General features: G+C 42.0%; 1 protein-coding gene and 1 long non-coding RNA gene across 2 annotated transcripts; one reads left to right on the top strand and one right to left on the bottom strand.

The window, feature by feature from the left end:
* Window positions 1-438: 438 nt before the first annotated feature.
* LOC131684766 (glycylpeptide N-tetradecanoyltransferase) lies at window positions 439-2,765 on the top strand. The gene is made up of 4 exons (XM_058967901.1): window positions 439-633; window positions 692-989; window positions 1,046-1,728; window positions 1,785-2,765. Exons 2-4 carry the CDS (start codon window positions 707-709, stop codon window positions 2,352-2,354), a joined length of 1,536 nt encoding a protein of 511 aa, XP_058823884.1. The 5' UTR covers window positions 439-633; window positions 692-706; the 3' UTR covers window positions 2,355-2,765.
* Window positions 2,655-3,525, bottom strand: LOC131684768 (uncharacterized). The gene is made up of 2 exons (XR_009304682.1): window positions 3,477-3,525; window positions 2,655-3,386 (listed from the first exon to the last, which is right to left on the bottom strand). It is a non-coding gene; the product is annotated as an uncharacterized LOC131684768 (long non-coding RNA).
* Window positions 3,526-14,530: the final 11,005 nt, after the last annotated feature.

Raw genomic sequence — 14,530 nt, 5'->3', positions numbered from 1 at the left:
TAATTTTTAATCGGTTGATGCATTCAAATCGGTTAGTAATTCAATTTGATTCACAGCCCCAGACAAAGAATTATGTTCGGCACTATGCTCGATATTCAAGCATTCCACACGACGTTTTGCATCTTGTGGGATGATTTAATATCATATCATTCAGAAAATCGACATTTTGTAACTAAATACAGCTTCTAATCATTCGGTTCAAAATCAATGTTTTGCCTTTCATGGCAGTGATGCTGGCTGTACAGAGACGTCGTCCTTGACAGGGGGCTTTATAGCTATAACGCCCCATATATGTAGGTCGCTGTCATACTCTATATGATGGTATAGGGTTGCTAGAGGGCTGGTATACGTTATCGCATTTGAATTGTAATCGAATCATTCTGCGTACCCCTCGAATATGAATCATCACTCATCTTTATGCCGAACTGTCATCGGATCAGACTGTCCGTCTTTGGCATATCATCCATCGTATTGTACGAGGCCGTGTTTTTCCTTCGGCTTGAAAAAGTGAAAATTTCACTTTAAATTGCCCAATCCGGTCCAGTTAGTATTTGTGGTTTTTAGTATCAATTTTTAAACAGCCAGAAACTGCACAATCGCAAACTAGACAGCCCTCAGATCCGCCCTTGCAAGGTAAGTTACCTTGCGAATAGACAAAAATCAATACATATTCCTTATCGTGTGATTACAGTTTCCTCCGTACTGTATGGCTGATCAGTTAGCAAGTCCAGGCGCGGCGACGCCTGGCGATTCATTATCAGCAGCGGGGGAACATGGAAATGCCTCCTTAAAAAATGGTGAAACCGCGTTCCCTACCGACGGAAGTGGCAGTGGAAAAGCGGCCAAGTCCAAGAAGAAAAAGAAGAACAAGGCTGCTAAATCGGATGAACAGTCCGCAGATAATGGCAGTGCTGTTTTCTCTACGGTCGCCGTCCGTGAACCGAATGATACGGGTAATGCCGGACCGGCAACGGCACCGCCTGGTTCAGGTAAGATCAGGTGGCGTTTAAAAATTGTAAACATATTACTGTACGCATGATTTCAGGACAAATTCCTAGTCAGGAAGTGCTGATGAATGTGATAGAGCAGCTTAAGTTGGGTTCAATAAAACCAGCCAAAACAGCGGAGGAAGCATTCAATAAGAGCTTTAAATTTTGGTCCACCCAACCGGTGCCGAAGATGGACGAGAAGATAGTCGTTAATGAACCCATCGAAGCGGACAAAGCGATCAATGAGATCCGAGCCGAACCGTATACTCTTCCGGATGGATTCACCTGGGACACGATGAATCTAAATGACCCACTACAGTTGAAGGAGCTGTACACTTTGCTAAACGAAAATTACGTCGAGGACGATGATGCCATGTTTCGGTTCGATTATCAGCCTAATTTCTTACAATGGGCTCTTCAGCCGCCCGGATGGCGTGCTGATTGGCACTGTGGCGTACGGGTTGTGAAATCCGGTCGTCTAGTGGGTTTCATATCAGCGATTCCCGGTACCCTCAATGTGCATCAGAAAACTCAAAAAATGGTTGAAATTAACTTCTTGTGCGTGCACAAGAAGCTACGCTCGAAACGGCTGGCACCGGTGCTAATTCGAGAGATTACTAGACGGGTTAATCTGACCGGAATATTTCAGGCCGTTTACACGGCGGGGGTAGTTTTGCCGAAGCCGGTTGCTTCTTGTCGTTACTGGCATCGCTCGCTCAATCCGAAGAAGCTAGTCGAGGTAAAGTAATCCTGTTTATTTCATTATTCTTGATAGTTTATCAGCTTCCCTTTTAGGTAAAATTTTCTCACCTCTCTCGCAATATGACCATGCAACGAACGATCAAACTATACAAACTACCCGACGTTCCGAAGACGTCCGGTTTCCGGAAAATGCGTGAATCAGATTTGAAAGGAACTCACCGTCTGTTGGAACGTTACATGGCGGGTTTCAATTTGACGCCGGCGTTCGACGAGGACGAATTCCGGCATTGGTTCTCTCCGCAGGAGGGTATCATTGACTGTTTTATCGTTGAGGACCCCGTGAGCGGGGAAATCACGGACATGGTCAGCTACTACACGCTGCCTTCAACGGTTATGCATCATGCCGTGCACAAGTGTGTCAAAGCGGCCTACAGTTTCTATAACGTTTCGACTAAAACGCCCTGGCTGGATCTGATTAACGATGCGCTTATCTCGGCACGAAACCTCAACTTTGATGTGTTCAATGCGCTGGATTTGATGGAGAATAAAGAGTTTCTGGTGCCGCTCAAGTTCGGCATTGGCGATGGTAATTTGCAGTACTATCTGTACAATTGGCGCTGCCCCAGCATGCAGCCGGAGGAAGTTGGCCTAATTTTGCTGTAAAAGGACTATAGGATTGGTGGTAATGGGTGGATATTTTCAGGGCGGACCAAAGTCAAAATACAATTTCCATGGCAAGCAGAAGAAATCAAGGGCAGTCCGGTAGTTGAAGACGAGCTTTTTTCGCTATGCGTACTTTTTTCTGTGCATGTGTAAGGATCTAGGCGCGTTACTGACATCCGACGTATTGTAATACGGTGTTATTGGGTTAATGTTCTCTGGCCTTACATATGCCGTTTCTTTCTCCGAGAGTAGATCTACAAAAAGTTTACGTCAGTGGGTTCAGTAAAATACACTCTGTAGTATAGTGGGTTCTATCTGTATTTATGTTACATACAGTTGTAAATTGAATTGTTTTTCTTTTGTGAAATACGTCCGCAATAATGGAGCCTAGTTCGTGTCTATTTCTGACAATTGGTTCATTCACATTTACTTTTTGGAACAACAAAAAGAAAGTCCGAATTAAATTTGTTTGCTCCTTTTCGAGTTTTATAAATTGCGAGAAGCAAAGAGTAAGATTTCGAATAGACGAAGCATTTTTTTTAAATTTCAGTTGAGGGGTGGGTATAGCGTAGTTGGTAAATCGATGTCCTTCTACGGATTTGATTCTCAAATTCGCACATAGCAGTCCGACGAATGTAAAGCGAATGATCATAAGGTTACAATCTATAATCGACATAAAAAAAATTCAGTTGGTTTAATGGTTTTTGCCTACGGCCAATTTGTTCACTTGAATGAAAACCGGTTTTCGCCTAATTGGTCACCAACAACCAGAAAACTGGTTTTCAGCGAAAACCAGTTTTCATCTAGTGAAGAAATTGACCGTTGGAGCTCTAGGTAAAGTCTGGACAAGGCATCGATTGAAGATGTTGAATTTTTCAAGTGTGCGCGAGAAAATGAAAGAAAAATCGTCTAGTAATAGTTATCATCTTTCAAAATAAGAATTGCTCGTTTGGATACATCAAATTTTTGCTCGTTTGGATACGTCAAATTCATCTTTTGTACAGTCAAATAAATTTGCACCATCCGTAATACCTAAAACAGAAAAATCGAGCTGAACTTTCGAAAAAAGCTATTATTGCTTGTGGCAGTAAAAACTGGATTCTAACCACACTGCGCACTTACTATTCTTCTATTGAATTCTTCTCATAGACTGGTTAGCTCGACTGGTCTGTCCCAAAGAGAATAGGGAAAGAGACGAATAGTGTGAAGCCAAAAATACCTTATTGAGCAGACCAATCGTGCAATGTAAATAAACATTACTCATGTCTGAGTTGGAGGAGATAAGTATTGTACATCTATTAAAAAATAATTTCCCTATTCTCTTTGGTCTGTCCATGAAAATACCATCTCTATCACTTGAAATACATGTGATTTGACAGCTCGCAGTTTTGAGTAGCAGTTTGATCACTCGCACTTCGAAAGTGCGGAGTCCAGGTTGGTGGGAAGTGCGCAATATCTATGAAAAAATCTGGCAAAAAACTGTTATTCTGAAAAATCCATAATAATATGCCAACCCTGTCGTTATAATTGAGTAAAACAAGCAGTGTTACCTATGTTTGTAAACGGTATACTAATGTAACGTAGCTTGTTTTGCCTCATTGGCATGAAGTTTTAGCCGGTCAGTGCGGCAAGCAGAAAGTTAGCAAAAGTTGAGCAAAGCAAAATTGGCAGAGTTTCTGCGAGCATTTGGCGCGATTTGTGCGAGAATTCTGGCAACGAATTCGCTCAAATGCAACAACCGTTTCTGACAGAAACGGTTAAACTAACCCGTGCTGCTCACTTTTATCCAGAATCCAGCCAGAAATGTGCGGCCAAGATCTCTGCACGCTTCCTGCCACATCTTTATCAGATGTTTTGCTCGATTCGTGATAAATTCTACCAGGTAGTAATTGCCAGGATCTTTGCATAGTTTATGTCCGAGTTATGCTAATGTTTTGCTCGGTTCATGTTACAATTTGCCAGAAAACGCGAGCGAAACCGAGTTCGCACTAGCTCAACTAACCCGACACCCACTGAGACGTCCAAAAAATTGTTTCAAAATCGTTCAACACGGGTCCAACGATGGACGTTCGTTGAACGGTTATTTGGACGTTGTCCAAATTGGTCCAACGAACGTCCTTCATTGGACGATTTTGAAACCAACCGTTCTTACAGGGCAGGATACGTGCAGAAATCTGACAGGGCTGCCAAACATTACAGAAATCTAGCAGATTTTGGACACATCCTACTCAACATTCATTTTTGGGTTGGATTTGGTCTGATATCTGTGTTTTCAGTGTTTTACAATTCTATGTCAACACTACGTTTTTGGGACAACAACCCGGCCTACCGATAAACTTTTAGCGGCCTCACCGATATTAAGGAATTCTATCTGGCCACCCTGGTGTTGACTCTCCGCGAGAACTCTGGTGTCAAGGAGTTTGGGGAAATACGTTTCAAGAATCTGGTCCAGCTGGTGTTTTTTGCCTCTTCTATGGCTTTCCTGACCTTTTTTCTGGTCTTATTGAAGTCATCGCTGACTTAGGCGCGGGTCGTCCGCAGAAGTTTTCCTCAGTACCCGTAATGCAGTTCGACGAGCCCGGATGGCTATTCCGACCTCTGGGTATCACCAGCGCACCGCCTGTCGCAGAGGGTTCCAACTTGTCCAGGGAATGCAGGAAATGGCAGCCCGATTTAAGATGCCGGTGAATTCGTCTGAGGGCCATGACTCGTGCCGAACTATTAGATCGTCGACAGTCTCTTCGTAGCGGGTCTAGTCTGCCCGATCCTAAAACCACTCTCTTCGGCGGGTTGTTGTAGGTGGTGTCTGATTGTACCCAACCTAGATTGGGAAGGGGTCACTGTTGCATGGTTCGGCAAAGACAGTCTATCCACACGATGCTGCTAGTGCCCCCAAGCAGATAGACATCGATGGCAGATTCCGTCTGTCCGCGGAGAAAAGCCGAACTTCCATAGTTGAGAACCACGGCGTCCTTGTTTTCGATTACTTCGACGATATTGTTTCCTCTCCTGTTGCATGTAAACGAGCCCCACATGGTGTAGTGCCCTTCACATCTCTAATGATGATGAATGGGGTATCAATTTGCTCACTGCGCCGCTGAGTTCTGCCGGGAATATACAGGGATATTACGGTGTACTGAACTGAATATTCGATCCTCCTGGCGACGGCGATTAGTTCGGTATTCAAAGATATCGGTCGGGATGGCACATCGACCCGGATGGCCAGATCCACCGTCTAGTAGATGTTATCCCCACTGGCGGCGTCCCACGAATACCGGTGTCCAAACCATTATGCTGGGTTCGTCTGATCCCGGATGTGCGTCTCCTGCAGCACCAAGCAAATGCGCTGCGCCTGGGCAATGATCTTTTCAGGTCACTCATGCATCCTTCCTGGCCATTTTGTTGCTTTTATCATCGGAGCACTGGAGTGGAGGTAACCATAACCTCCGACGGCGTTGTTGTAAATGCCTGTGGAAGATATACGAGCAGGAGATGATTCCGGACTTAGTGTAACATACGACAAGCTTACAAGGCTGGAACGTCGTTTATTGGTATCGTTTTAGTGAATAGGCGAGAGGACTGCCTTCTTTGGGGCCCAGTAGGGCAAGAGTCGCAGGAGGCGGTCGTGATTCCCGTCGTTTGGGGTCGTTGTTGTAAGTTTCACCGGGAATATACAGGGATATGACGGTGCACTGATATTCTATCCCCCGGGCGGCGGCTATTAGTTTGGTATCCAAAGATATCCAGGAGATGTCATACCCGCTGGCAGCGTCGCACGAATGCCGGTGTTCAAACCACGATGCCGGGTTCGTCACAATCCCGGATGTTTGTCTCCTGCAACGTCAGGCAGATGGGCTGAGTCTTGGTCCTTTGTAGGTCGCCAAGGCAACCTCGATGGCTATTTGTGTTCCACTGGATGGCCAGCATCGTTGATTTGATGTTAGAGGAGGTAGTTCATGTCCACTACACCATGTTCTCTTCTGAATTCTATTCTTGATGGATCTGGAAGGCGTTTCCATAACCTCCGACGCCATTGTTGGGAATACCTGCGAGTATTGTAAACCTTTCTGGCAGTGGTACATGTGGGCGAAAATTTGCCGACGGATGCATTTCGATCGGGCTTGAGTTAGCAGGTACTTACCCGGGTGATGCCCGAACCTCCCGCACCAGCAGGGGGAAGTGGACGTCACGATTGGGGACTGCTGGATTCCTGGATGGTCTAAAAAGTCCTTGAACAGCGCAGCCAATCGGTTCGCATCGGAAACGTTTCCTCACCTAGCCGCACGATCCCCGATGGAACACCGCAAGGTTCTTGTTTAAGCGCGTTGCTGTTCAGCCTCTATATAAATAGCCTACCAGCAGCACTAAAGTCTAATTACCAACTTTACGCCGATGACCTTCAGATTTATATCTCTGGACCTGTAGCTGAAATAGACAGACTTATAGCCAATATTAATGAAGACCTTGCTACGATAGTCCGCTGGGCTAAAACAAACCGCCTCTCTCCCAACCCGAAAAAGACACAAGCAATCATTTTCAGCAGAACTGGCACTATAACACCGCCGAATGCTATTAAATTTAGTGGAGAAACGATTTCATTATCCAGCAAAGTAATAAACCTCGGTCTACAGATGGACAGCAATCTCTCCTGGTCCAACCAGGTCAACGATGTGGTTCAGAAGGTATACAACACCCTTCGAACCTTCCGAAGATTTGCTCCAGTTCTCTCGCTGCCAACAAGACTTAAGCTGGTACGATCTGTGATAGTTCCAATTTTTACCTACTGCGACGTAGTTTATTTTCCCGGACTGTCAGCATCACTCAAACAACAACTACATCAGTGCTTCAAATCAGCTATTCGCTTCGTCTATAACCTTCGTCGTCGTGATACAACCGCCGCAGTCAGAAACGCGATCCTTGGACACGATTTACCAGCGAACTACCACGAAAGAATTTGCTGTTTCCTGAAGCAAGGCCATAACGGAATGTTACCAAACTACCTCTTACAACACCTACAACGAGGCCAACAAGAGCGGACACGATGCTTCATTATTCCACGACATAGTACATCCAGCGGCAAAAGCTTATTAGTGTATGGAGTATCCTGTTGGAACGCCCTGCCACTAAACATAAAAGAAAAACCCAGTGTTGCATCGCTCAAAAATGCTCTAAAACTTCTGGCTTAACCATTTCATTTCAATTTACAATTAGTTACACTCCTTTTTGTTTTGCTTTTAGTTTATTTTTTTTTCTTTTTTTTTTAACTAGTTTTTTTTTCCTTTTTTTTGTAACTTTATTTGTATCTTATGTATTTACCGCTATCCAAGTAACTTCCTTGACCTGATTCAAAGTCTGTACTAACAGGTTATCGGGCTCAATAAAATTACAAATTACAAAAAGTACCGGAGGCCAAGAGCAACTGGGAACCGAGCTGAGGTCTCATCGTACTCGTTGCTGCTGGTGAATAAATTTCCCGGTGGAGAGTTTTTCCCGGTGGCTCACCGTCTGCGGATTGGAAGACCTGAACCGGTTCTTGTTGCAGTGAAGTTGTTTGTTTATTTTTCGAGTCGCTTTTGAGGTCAGACGGGGAGATAACCTGCTTTGAGTCCCATAAAGATGCGGGACGCTTGAGGCGTAGTTTGGGATTGCTGTGTTGGTGAATTTACTGAACTTCTGTCTGGTTGCCCTGTGGTGTGTGTTGAATAGGTATAGCCCGCTCGGACGTGCCTGGCAGAATTCCCCCCAGATAGCCGGCAGCGAAATAAAAAGTCTGGCAGATTTTCTGGGGGTCTGACTGGCAGAGCGCTGCCCAGCCGGCCGGCTCAAATGCAACAACCGTTTCTGGCAGAATTTTTCGCCTTATACGTATACGTATACGGCTATTAACGGTTTTTTCTGCCGGATTTCTGCCAGGCGCGCACCGGCAGGACCGGTTTTGTACCGCTTCAGGTTTTGCTTGTATTTTTTCTTATTTTTTAAATTTTATGTAAATTTATAATAAAAACATGTCTGGAGACATGAAATCCATATTACTTACCATGTTTGAAACCAAAATCTTTGTTTCTCTCTATTTTTTCATCTGCCAAAACTATACTTCTTGGAAAAATTTAATATGGCGAAAATGAAACAACGATAAACAAAACCAGCCCTCTGGCAACCCTATACCATCATATGGAGTTTGACAGCGACCTACATATAGGGGGCGTTATAGCTATAAAGCCCCAAACAAAGAATTATGTTCGGCACTATGCTCGATATTCAAGCATTCCACACGACGTTTTGCATCTTGTGGGATGATTTAATATCATATCATTCAGAAAATCGACATTTTGTAACTAAATACAGCTTCTAATCATTCGGTTCAAAATCAATGTTTTGCCTTTCATGGCAGTGATGCTGGCTGTACAGAGACGTCGTCCTTGACAGGGGGCTGAACAAAACAGTATCGGTGAGGCGAATCTGCCTGCCATAACTGGAAGGAGTATAGCTGAATTCTGGCAGCGCCATTTTGATAATTTTGACAGCTGCCGGAATCCTGACGGATTTTTGCTGGCTGCCCGTTTTTCTTCCAAGCGGGAGGTTGTATGCTAATGAAGATGTTAAAGGTACTTCCTTTTTGCATCAGCCGCCTGAGGTGCATTCCACGAATCCGGAACTTTCCTAGTCAGTGTCGACACAACAGGGCTTTGTTTTATATTGCTGTTATTTTTTTAATTTTTATTGGTTGTTGCTGTAGTCGTTGCAGAGCTAGTCGGACAGAGTTGTTTCGCGGCTATTAGGTTACAGGCAAGCTCGCAGCATGGGGGACGGGTTGTAGGGCCGGATGCTAGTGCGTACCAGTCCGAGGTAAATGTATTCGGGGAGGGGGGATATTACCACCAGAGGAGAATTTCTCACTATTCTGGTTGCAGTTGAGCGCTGGAAAATCCATCCAGCGACAATCGGTTTTTCTCCTGTTTAGTGCTAATCCATGATGTCGGAAGTAGTGCGCTGGATAGCGCATCATTGTACGAAAACAGCGCACTACTTTCGACGTGATTCCATTGTTTAGAACCAGAGAAAATACGATTGTCGCTGGTTGGATTTTCCAGTTTTCAATCGTAACCAGAATACTCTGTTGTACAGCTTGGTGATCCTCCTCATCGCTACGATTCCATGACCTTTCAGCTCGTCAAGAAGTTCTTCGTTGCTCATGTCTTTGGTATTAATATCATAAACCACACCCTGAGTGAGGGGGCAGCAGGGACAGGAGTTCAGGGGCTTAATGACCCCTCTCCCTCCGGACCTACTGCGAACTGGAGAGTCTTGCTAGGATATGGTGGGGGTAGGCAATGTTGGACTTTGCTGAACCTCTATAAAAAGCCATATAAACCCGAAAGCCGCTCCGTTGAAGCGAGTACCGCTTCCGCTAAAGTTTTATCCATGGCTTTAGCCTAAAGCACTACAGGCCAGACTTTTGACGCCTTTTTTAGCCTTCCTATGAAAAAAAACGCACCTTCAAGCGGTTTGGCATGACGTGAGTCAATTTGTGAGGAGTTTTAGTATTTATCCAAGCTCTTTGATGCACAGCTATTAAGGCTCCAACACTTGTAGATTTGAAGAAATAGAAGATCGATAGGGTTTGGATCAGCTAACTGTAACAGAGCGATAACGTTTGCTGTCTACTATTATAAGACTCAATCACGTTCAAAGCAAAATTTCTGAACATGAATCAATCCATGATGCCCTCAATGAACACCAATTTTGCCACTCCTGCCGCCGACATACAGTCCCAGACTATCATGGACCCGCACGGCTCACAGAAAGGAGGCTTGCTATTCCGCGAATTGACAGTTTTCGGTGACGTCAGAGAAATCGTTGAGATAAACAAACGGATTTCTCGAAAGTTATTAAGGTTGCACAGAGAATGCGCAAAATTCGCAAACGAAAAAAGCAGTTTTTTTCCACACCGTATGTCAGACCTTCATAAAAATCAATCAGCAGTACTGTAACAACATTCTACATACGCTGATTGATTTTTATGAAGATCTGACATACGGTGTGGAAAAAAAACTGCTTTTTTCGTTTGCGAATTTTGCGCATTCTCTGTGCAACCTTAATTGACAATATTTGAGCTCTTACGGTGGAAAAAATAGTGTGCAATGGATTTTTGACGTAAATTACGCCATAGTTACACTAGAATCGGGAATTTGGATGCATGCCATAGAAAACATATCCCACCGTAATTTTCTGATCATAGCAAAGGTTTTGGACATCCGCATAGCTTCCTTGTGATTTACCAGGTGCCGATCATTCGTTAGCAGCAAACAATATATGACTTCCATGTAATTGTTTTCGCCGACGATTTCTATGACGCGCACTCGTCAAATGTTTACACTCTAACGAGCTAGCCTAGTATATGTAAGCCGTGATGGACCCGTAACCATGTTTTACGATCGATAACAAGCTCTTAGGTTCCGTGTCTGTACCATTTCTCCTCCCAAGTTTTTTTCTTTGATATCGCATCCAAATAATTTAAATTTATTTTCCTACGTGAAAATGACATAATTCCAGTAGAGTGCTGTGAACAAATGGGTCACAGACAGTAGCTGGCGACCGCACATTTTTTGAGCCATCTATTGCAAATCATTTTTTTTTTTCGTAAAAATTTATTGCATTAATGCAATTTCTCATCGCTTCAAATCAGATAAATATGCATTTTGCTAGTTTACAATACGAAATTCAATGATTTTTACCCATTATTTACATTGTGTTGACGTGGAATGCATATGCAAATAACGGTGCTTGTAGACAGAAGTGGGCAACTTCAGTAACACCGTTCCTTGCGCAGTAAAGTGAGACATTCACTGAAACGTACACGCCGCACCGACTGCTTCCCAAATGCCGCTGTAAGGTTGCCAGTAAGTTTTTGGTGTAACTAGCACTTGCATTTGCTATTTGCACTTGAAATTAAGTAAGCGGTAGTAAAAACCTCCCATTTTGATTTAAACGCAAGGACAGTTTTTTAAATAGAATTTGATTTATTAGTTTAACTCATTAAACCAATTTCATCAATTCTGTAATCTAAAAAGTAGTTTTGAATTATACTGAACGTAGTGAATTTGGCACCACTTGCACCTGGGATAATCAACCTGCACATAATGTTGCATAACGCAGGGCTGTTTTTTGGAACAACATGTGTTATCATTCAGCCCTTCGTAATGCAAAATCCCGATATTATGACAGATGGGCTAAGCGCGGTGTTTCATGAAGCGCGACCGTTCCTTTCAATTAGGAAATGCCGCGTGGAATTTTGGGGGAATGCGCTAATATAGGGTAACCAACCTAATTTGGACCTCTACATATTTTGGACCCTGTTAATGTATTTGCCTCCTACACCGCCAAGTTTCTCTGAATTTGTTTGGTTTGATGCAGCAATTGCATTCCTTGGGTTGTCTATTAAGTTTCAATATCTTTAGTTCACTCTAATTGTTTAAAATTAAACAGAATTCACAGTTTTCAAAAATATCACCGAAAACGTTTCATGTTTCAAAGATAGCCAAGAGGAACCGGTGGAAATGATACATTTTCAAAATGGATTCAAATGTACAATTATAATATTTTTTATCGATTTAATTAGTTTGTCTGATTTGGTATTATGTGTGTTACGTGTTTGAAAAGGTTTCTTCGTAATGTTTTATCCAAAAAATCCTAAATAAATGGTGTCCACAATATTTTATTTATTTATTTATTTATTTTCTTTCTTGACAGCTATTTGTTTATCGAGTTAGAATAATCAAAAAGTGAAAAATTTCGTAACGGCAGGTCGCCTGCTCTTTTTGGTCAAATTATTTAAAAATGTTCAAACCAATGGATGTCAAAAATCAAACGATTGAGGAACATTTCATTGAAGACCATAATATGACTAAAGAGGAGACTTCTAAAATCCATATTGAAGAACATTTGTAGTTCGAATTTGTTAAATTCGACGAGCTATATGTTGACAAATCTAAGAGACATATCACAGCTAAATAATGATAATAAGAGTATGCTTGCTGAATTCGCAGAATCGCCTGAAACACTCACACGAACATCACGATTCAAGCGACGTTGTCCTGCTGTTTTAACATTGCGCCGAGCAGTTGAATACCACAAGGCGAAGAAAGTAAAGGAAGAAAAAAAGGAAAGTAAAGGAAGAGAAACAAAGAAAAACTGAGCTTAGAAAGAATAACAAGAAACCACCTCGTAAACAAAAGAATTAAAAATTAACATTTAGTACAAGAAGATTCCTGACGAACTTAGAACCTTGATTTATCATCCACTTGAGGATGTTACTCCATAATACTGTTACAGATGAATTGTTACACGAAATATATTATTGTTAACTCTATTGCATAACATTTAATGCTGCTTTGTTAAGTCTGCAGCAACACAATTGTACCGAAAGTTTTTCTATTTTTCAAAATGATAGAACTAAAAAAATACTTCATGCAGTCAGCCTTCCATATAAAGATTAATGTACCATTTTTGATTGGCAATCACTGATTTGCTTATGTTCTTCTTTCATGCATTAAATATACTGCAAAGAGAACGAGTCAGTAGGTCAGTTTAGTAGAAAAAACTTCACTGTTTCCAAAATATATTCAGTCACATTCAGTGTGTCCAAAATATGCTTGGAACACTGTCCAAATTAGTGTGGAAGGGTCCGAAATGTTAAAAATTCATGCTGTGAAGAAATGTCATTTTCGATAAAACATCCATTGACAGTTTTCTTTCAAGAATAGTAATTATGGATCAGACTCGTACATGTATTGCATTAAAAAACATACACGGTTAAATAAAACAACCTGCAGAAAAGTTCTTTTAACTTACTTTTGAGTTGTGCGTCGCTTTCGCACTTATTAGTGTTGTCAAAAACAAAACGAGAGGTTCGACTCAGTCGAGATCTTCCGTGGGGGAAGTTACTTTTGAGTTGTTTGGGGTGAACTCAAAATTAGGTAAATTCAACTTAAATTTGAGTATAAAAAACCTATCAATGAGTTGTAATTTTTGCCGTGGTTAAATGGAAACTACCTTCAACACGGTTTACCTAATTTTAAGTTCCCCCACGATACCACGAGATTGAGTCAAAGGAACTCAATTTTAGGTAGTTTTTTGTTTCCGTGTAGGCAAGCAAATATTTTTTGACGTTCACGTAATTTCACTTCCTCTAGGGGTCCAAAATTGGTTGGTTACCCTATCTTTGCGTTATGCAAAAGTTTTGAAACCAAATACAGTCGTGATTCGCTGGTTGGACACTTTTTAGTTGGACCTCCGCTAGTTGGACCATTGTCCAACTAAAAAGCATCTGAACGTCAAAATCTCGTGACAAAATCAATCTGGCAATATTTAGAGATGTGAACAGATGCATTTACACTGCCAGCATCTCCTTTGGAGAGTTTTTGATATTTGTCAGTCGGTCCAAATAACGAATCAAATTCGTTAGTTGGACAAGGCTGTGGCCCAACCAGCGAATCACGACCGTACATATTTGTATTTGCTTTAACTGAGTTTTTTTTTCTATTTAGAGTAAAGAGCCTATTTTGACCGGAACCTTCGGATAGATGTTTTGTTTTTCTTTTCTTCTGCTCATTTCATCGTTTCGCATAGACTTTCTGCCTTACACACGCATTTTGAATAGACTGGCTACATTTAACAGTTCTCCCTGGCGTCATTTGACGTTAGGTTTTTTCGTATCCGCACGTCCTGTTTCAGTTTTGATCCCTTTAGGGAAAATGCGGCACTATTTCATTAATTACTCGACCTACGATCGATGGAATGCTTCATGCTGCAGAATTTTTTTTAATTAGTAATTAGCGACCTCCAAATCCACAGATCTACATTTCTGACGAATCGCTGCTTTTTTCCCTCATTGTAGTCTGCCGTTTTTAATCCGCCATTTTGAATTTCACTTTGAATTCGCCATTTTGCTTTGCAAAACTGAGAAAATCCACAACATAACTTCAGGTGTGTGCATTTTTTGAGAAGAAAAAACAACTGAAAGAAATTTCAAAACGCACACTTTTAAGTAACCAAAAAAAAAAATGGAAAACATATTTCATAAATTTTTAAAAGCGGGAAGTTGCGTCTATATTGTCTACATTGTTCTAGTGCAAGGAATTTCTTTCAAATTTTACAATAAATCAAATCGCAAGAAA

This window comes from Topomyia yanbarensis, chromosome 2 (assembly GCF_030247195.1).
Source record: "Topomyia yanbarensis strain Yona2022 chromosome 2, ASM3024719v1, whole genome shotgun sequence".
In the NCBI taxonomy this organism is placed as follows: domain Eukaryota; kingdom Metazoa; phylum Arthropoda; class Insecta; order Diptera; family Culicidae; genus Topomyia; species Topomyia yanbarensis.
Note: the sequence above shows the minus strand (reverse complement) of the source record. Positions and strands in the feature narration are given on the sequence as shown.

Bases quoted from the DNA above. Each gene is read 5' to 3' on its own strand.
- LOC131684766 (XM_058967901.1), top strand. From the start codon at position 707: ATGGCTGATCAGTTAGCAAGTCCAGGCGCGGCGACGCCTGGCGATTCA. The intron at 990-1,045 runs GTAAGATCAGGT...GCATGATTTCAG, and splicing joins AACGGCACCGCCTGGTTCAG to GACAAATTCCTAGTCAGGAA. The intron at 1,729-1,784 runs GTAAAGTAATCC...CTTCCCTTTTAG, and splicing joins ATCCGAAGAAGCTAGTCGAG to GTAAAATTTTCTCACCTCTC.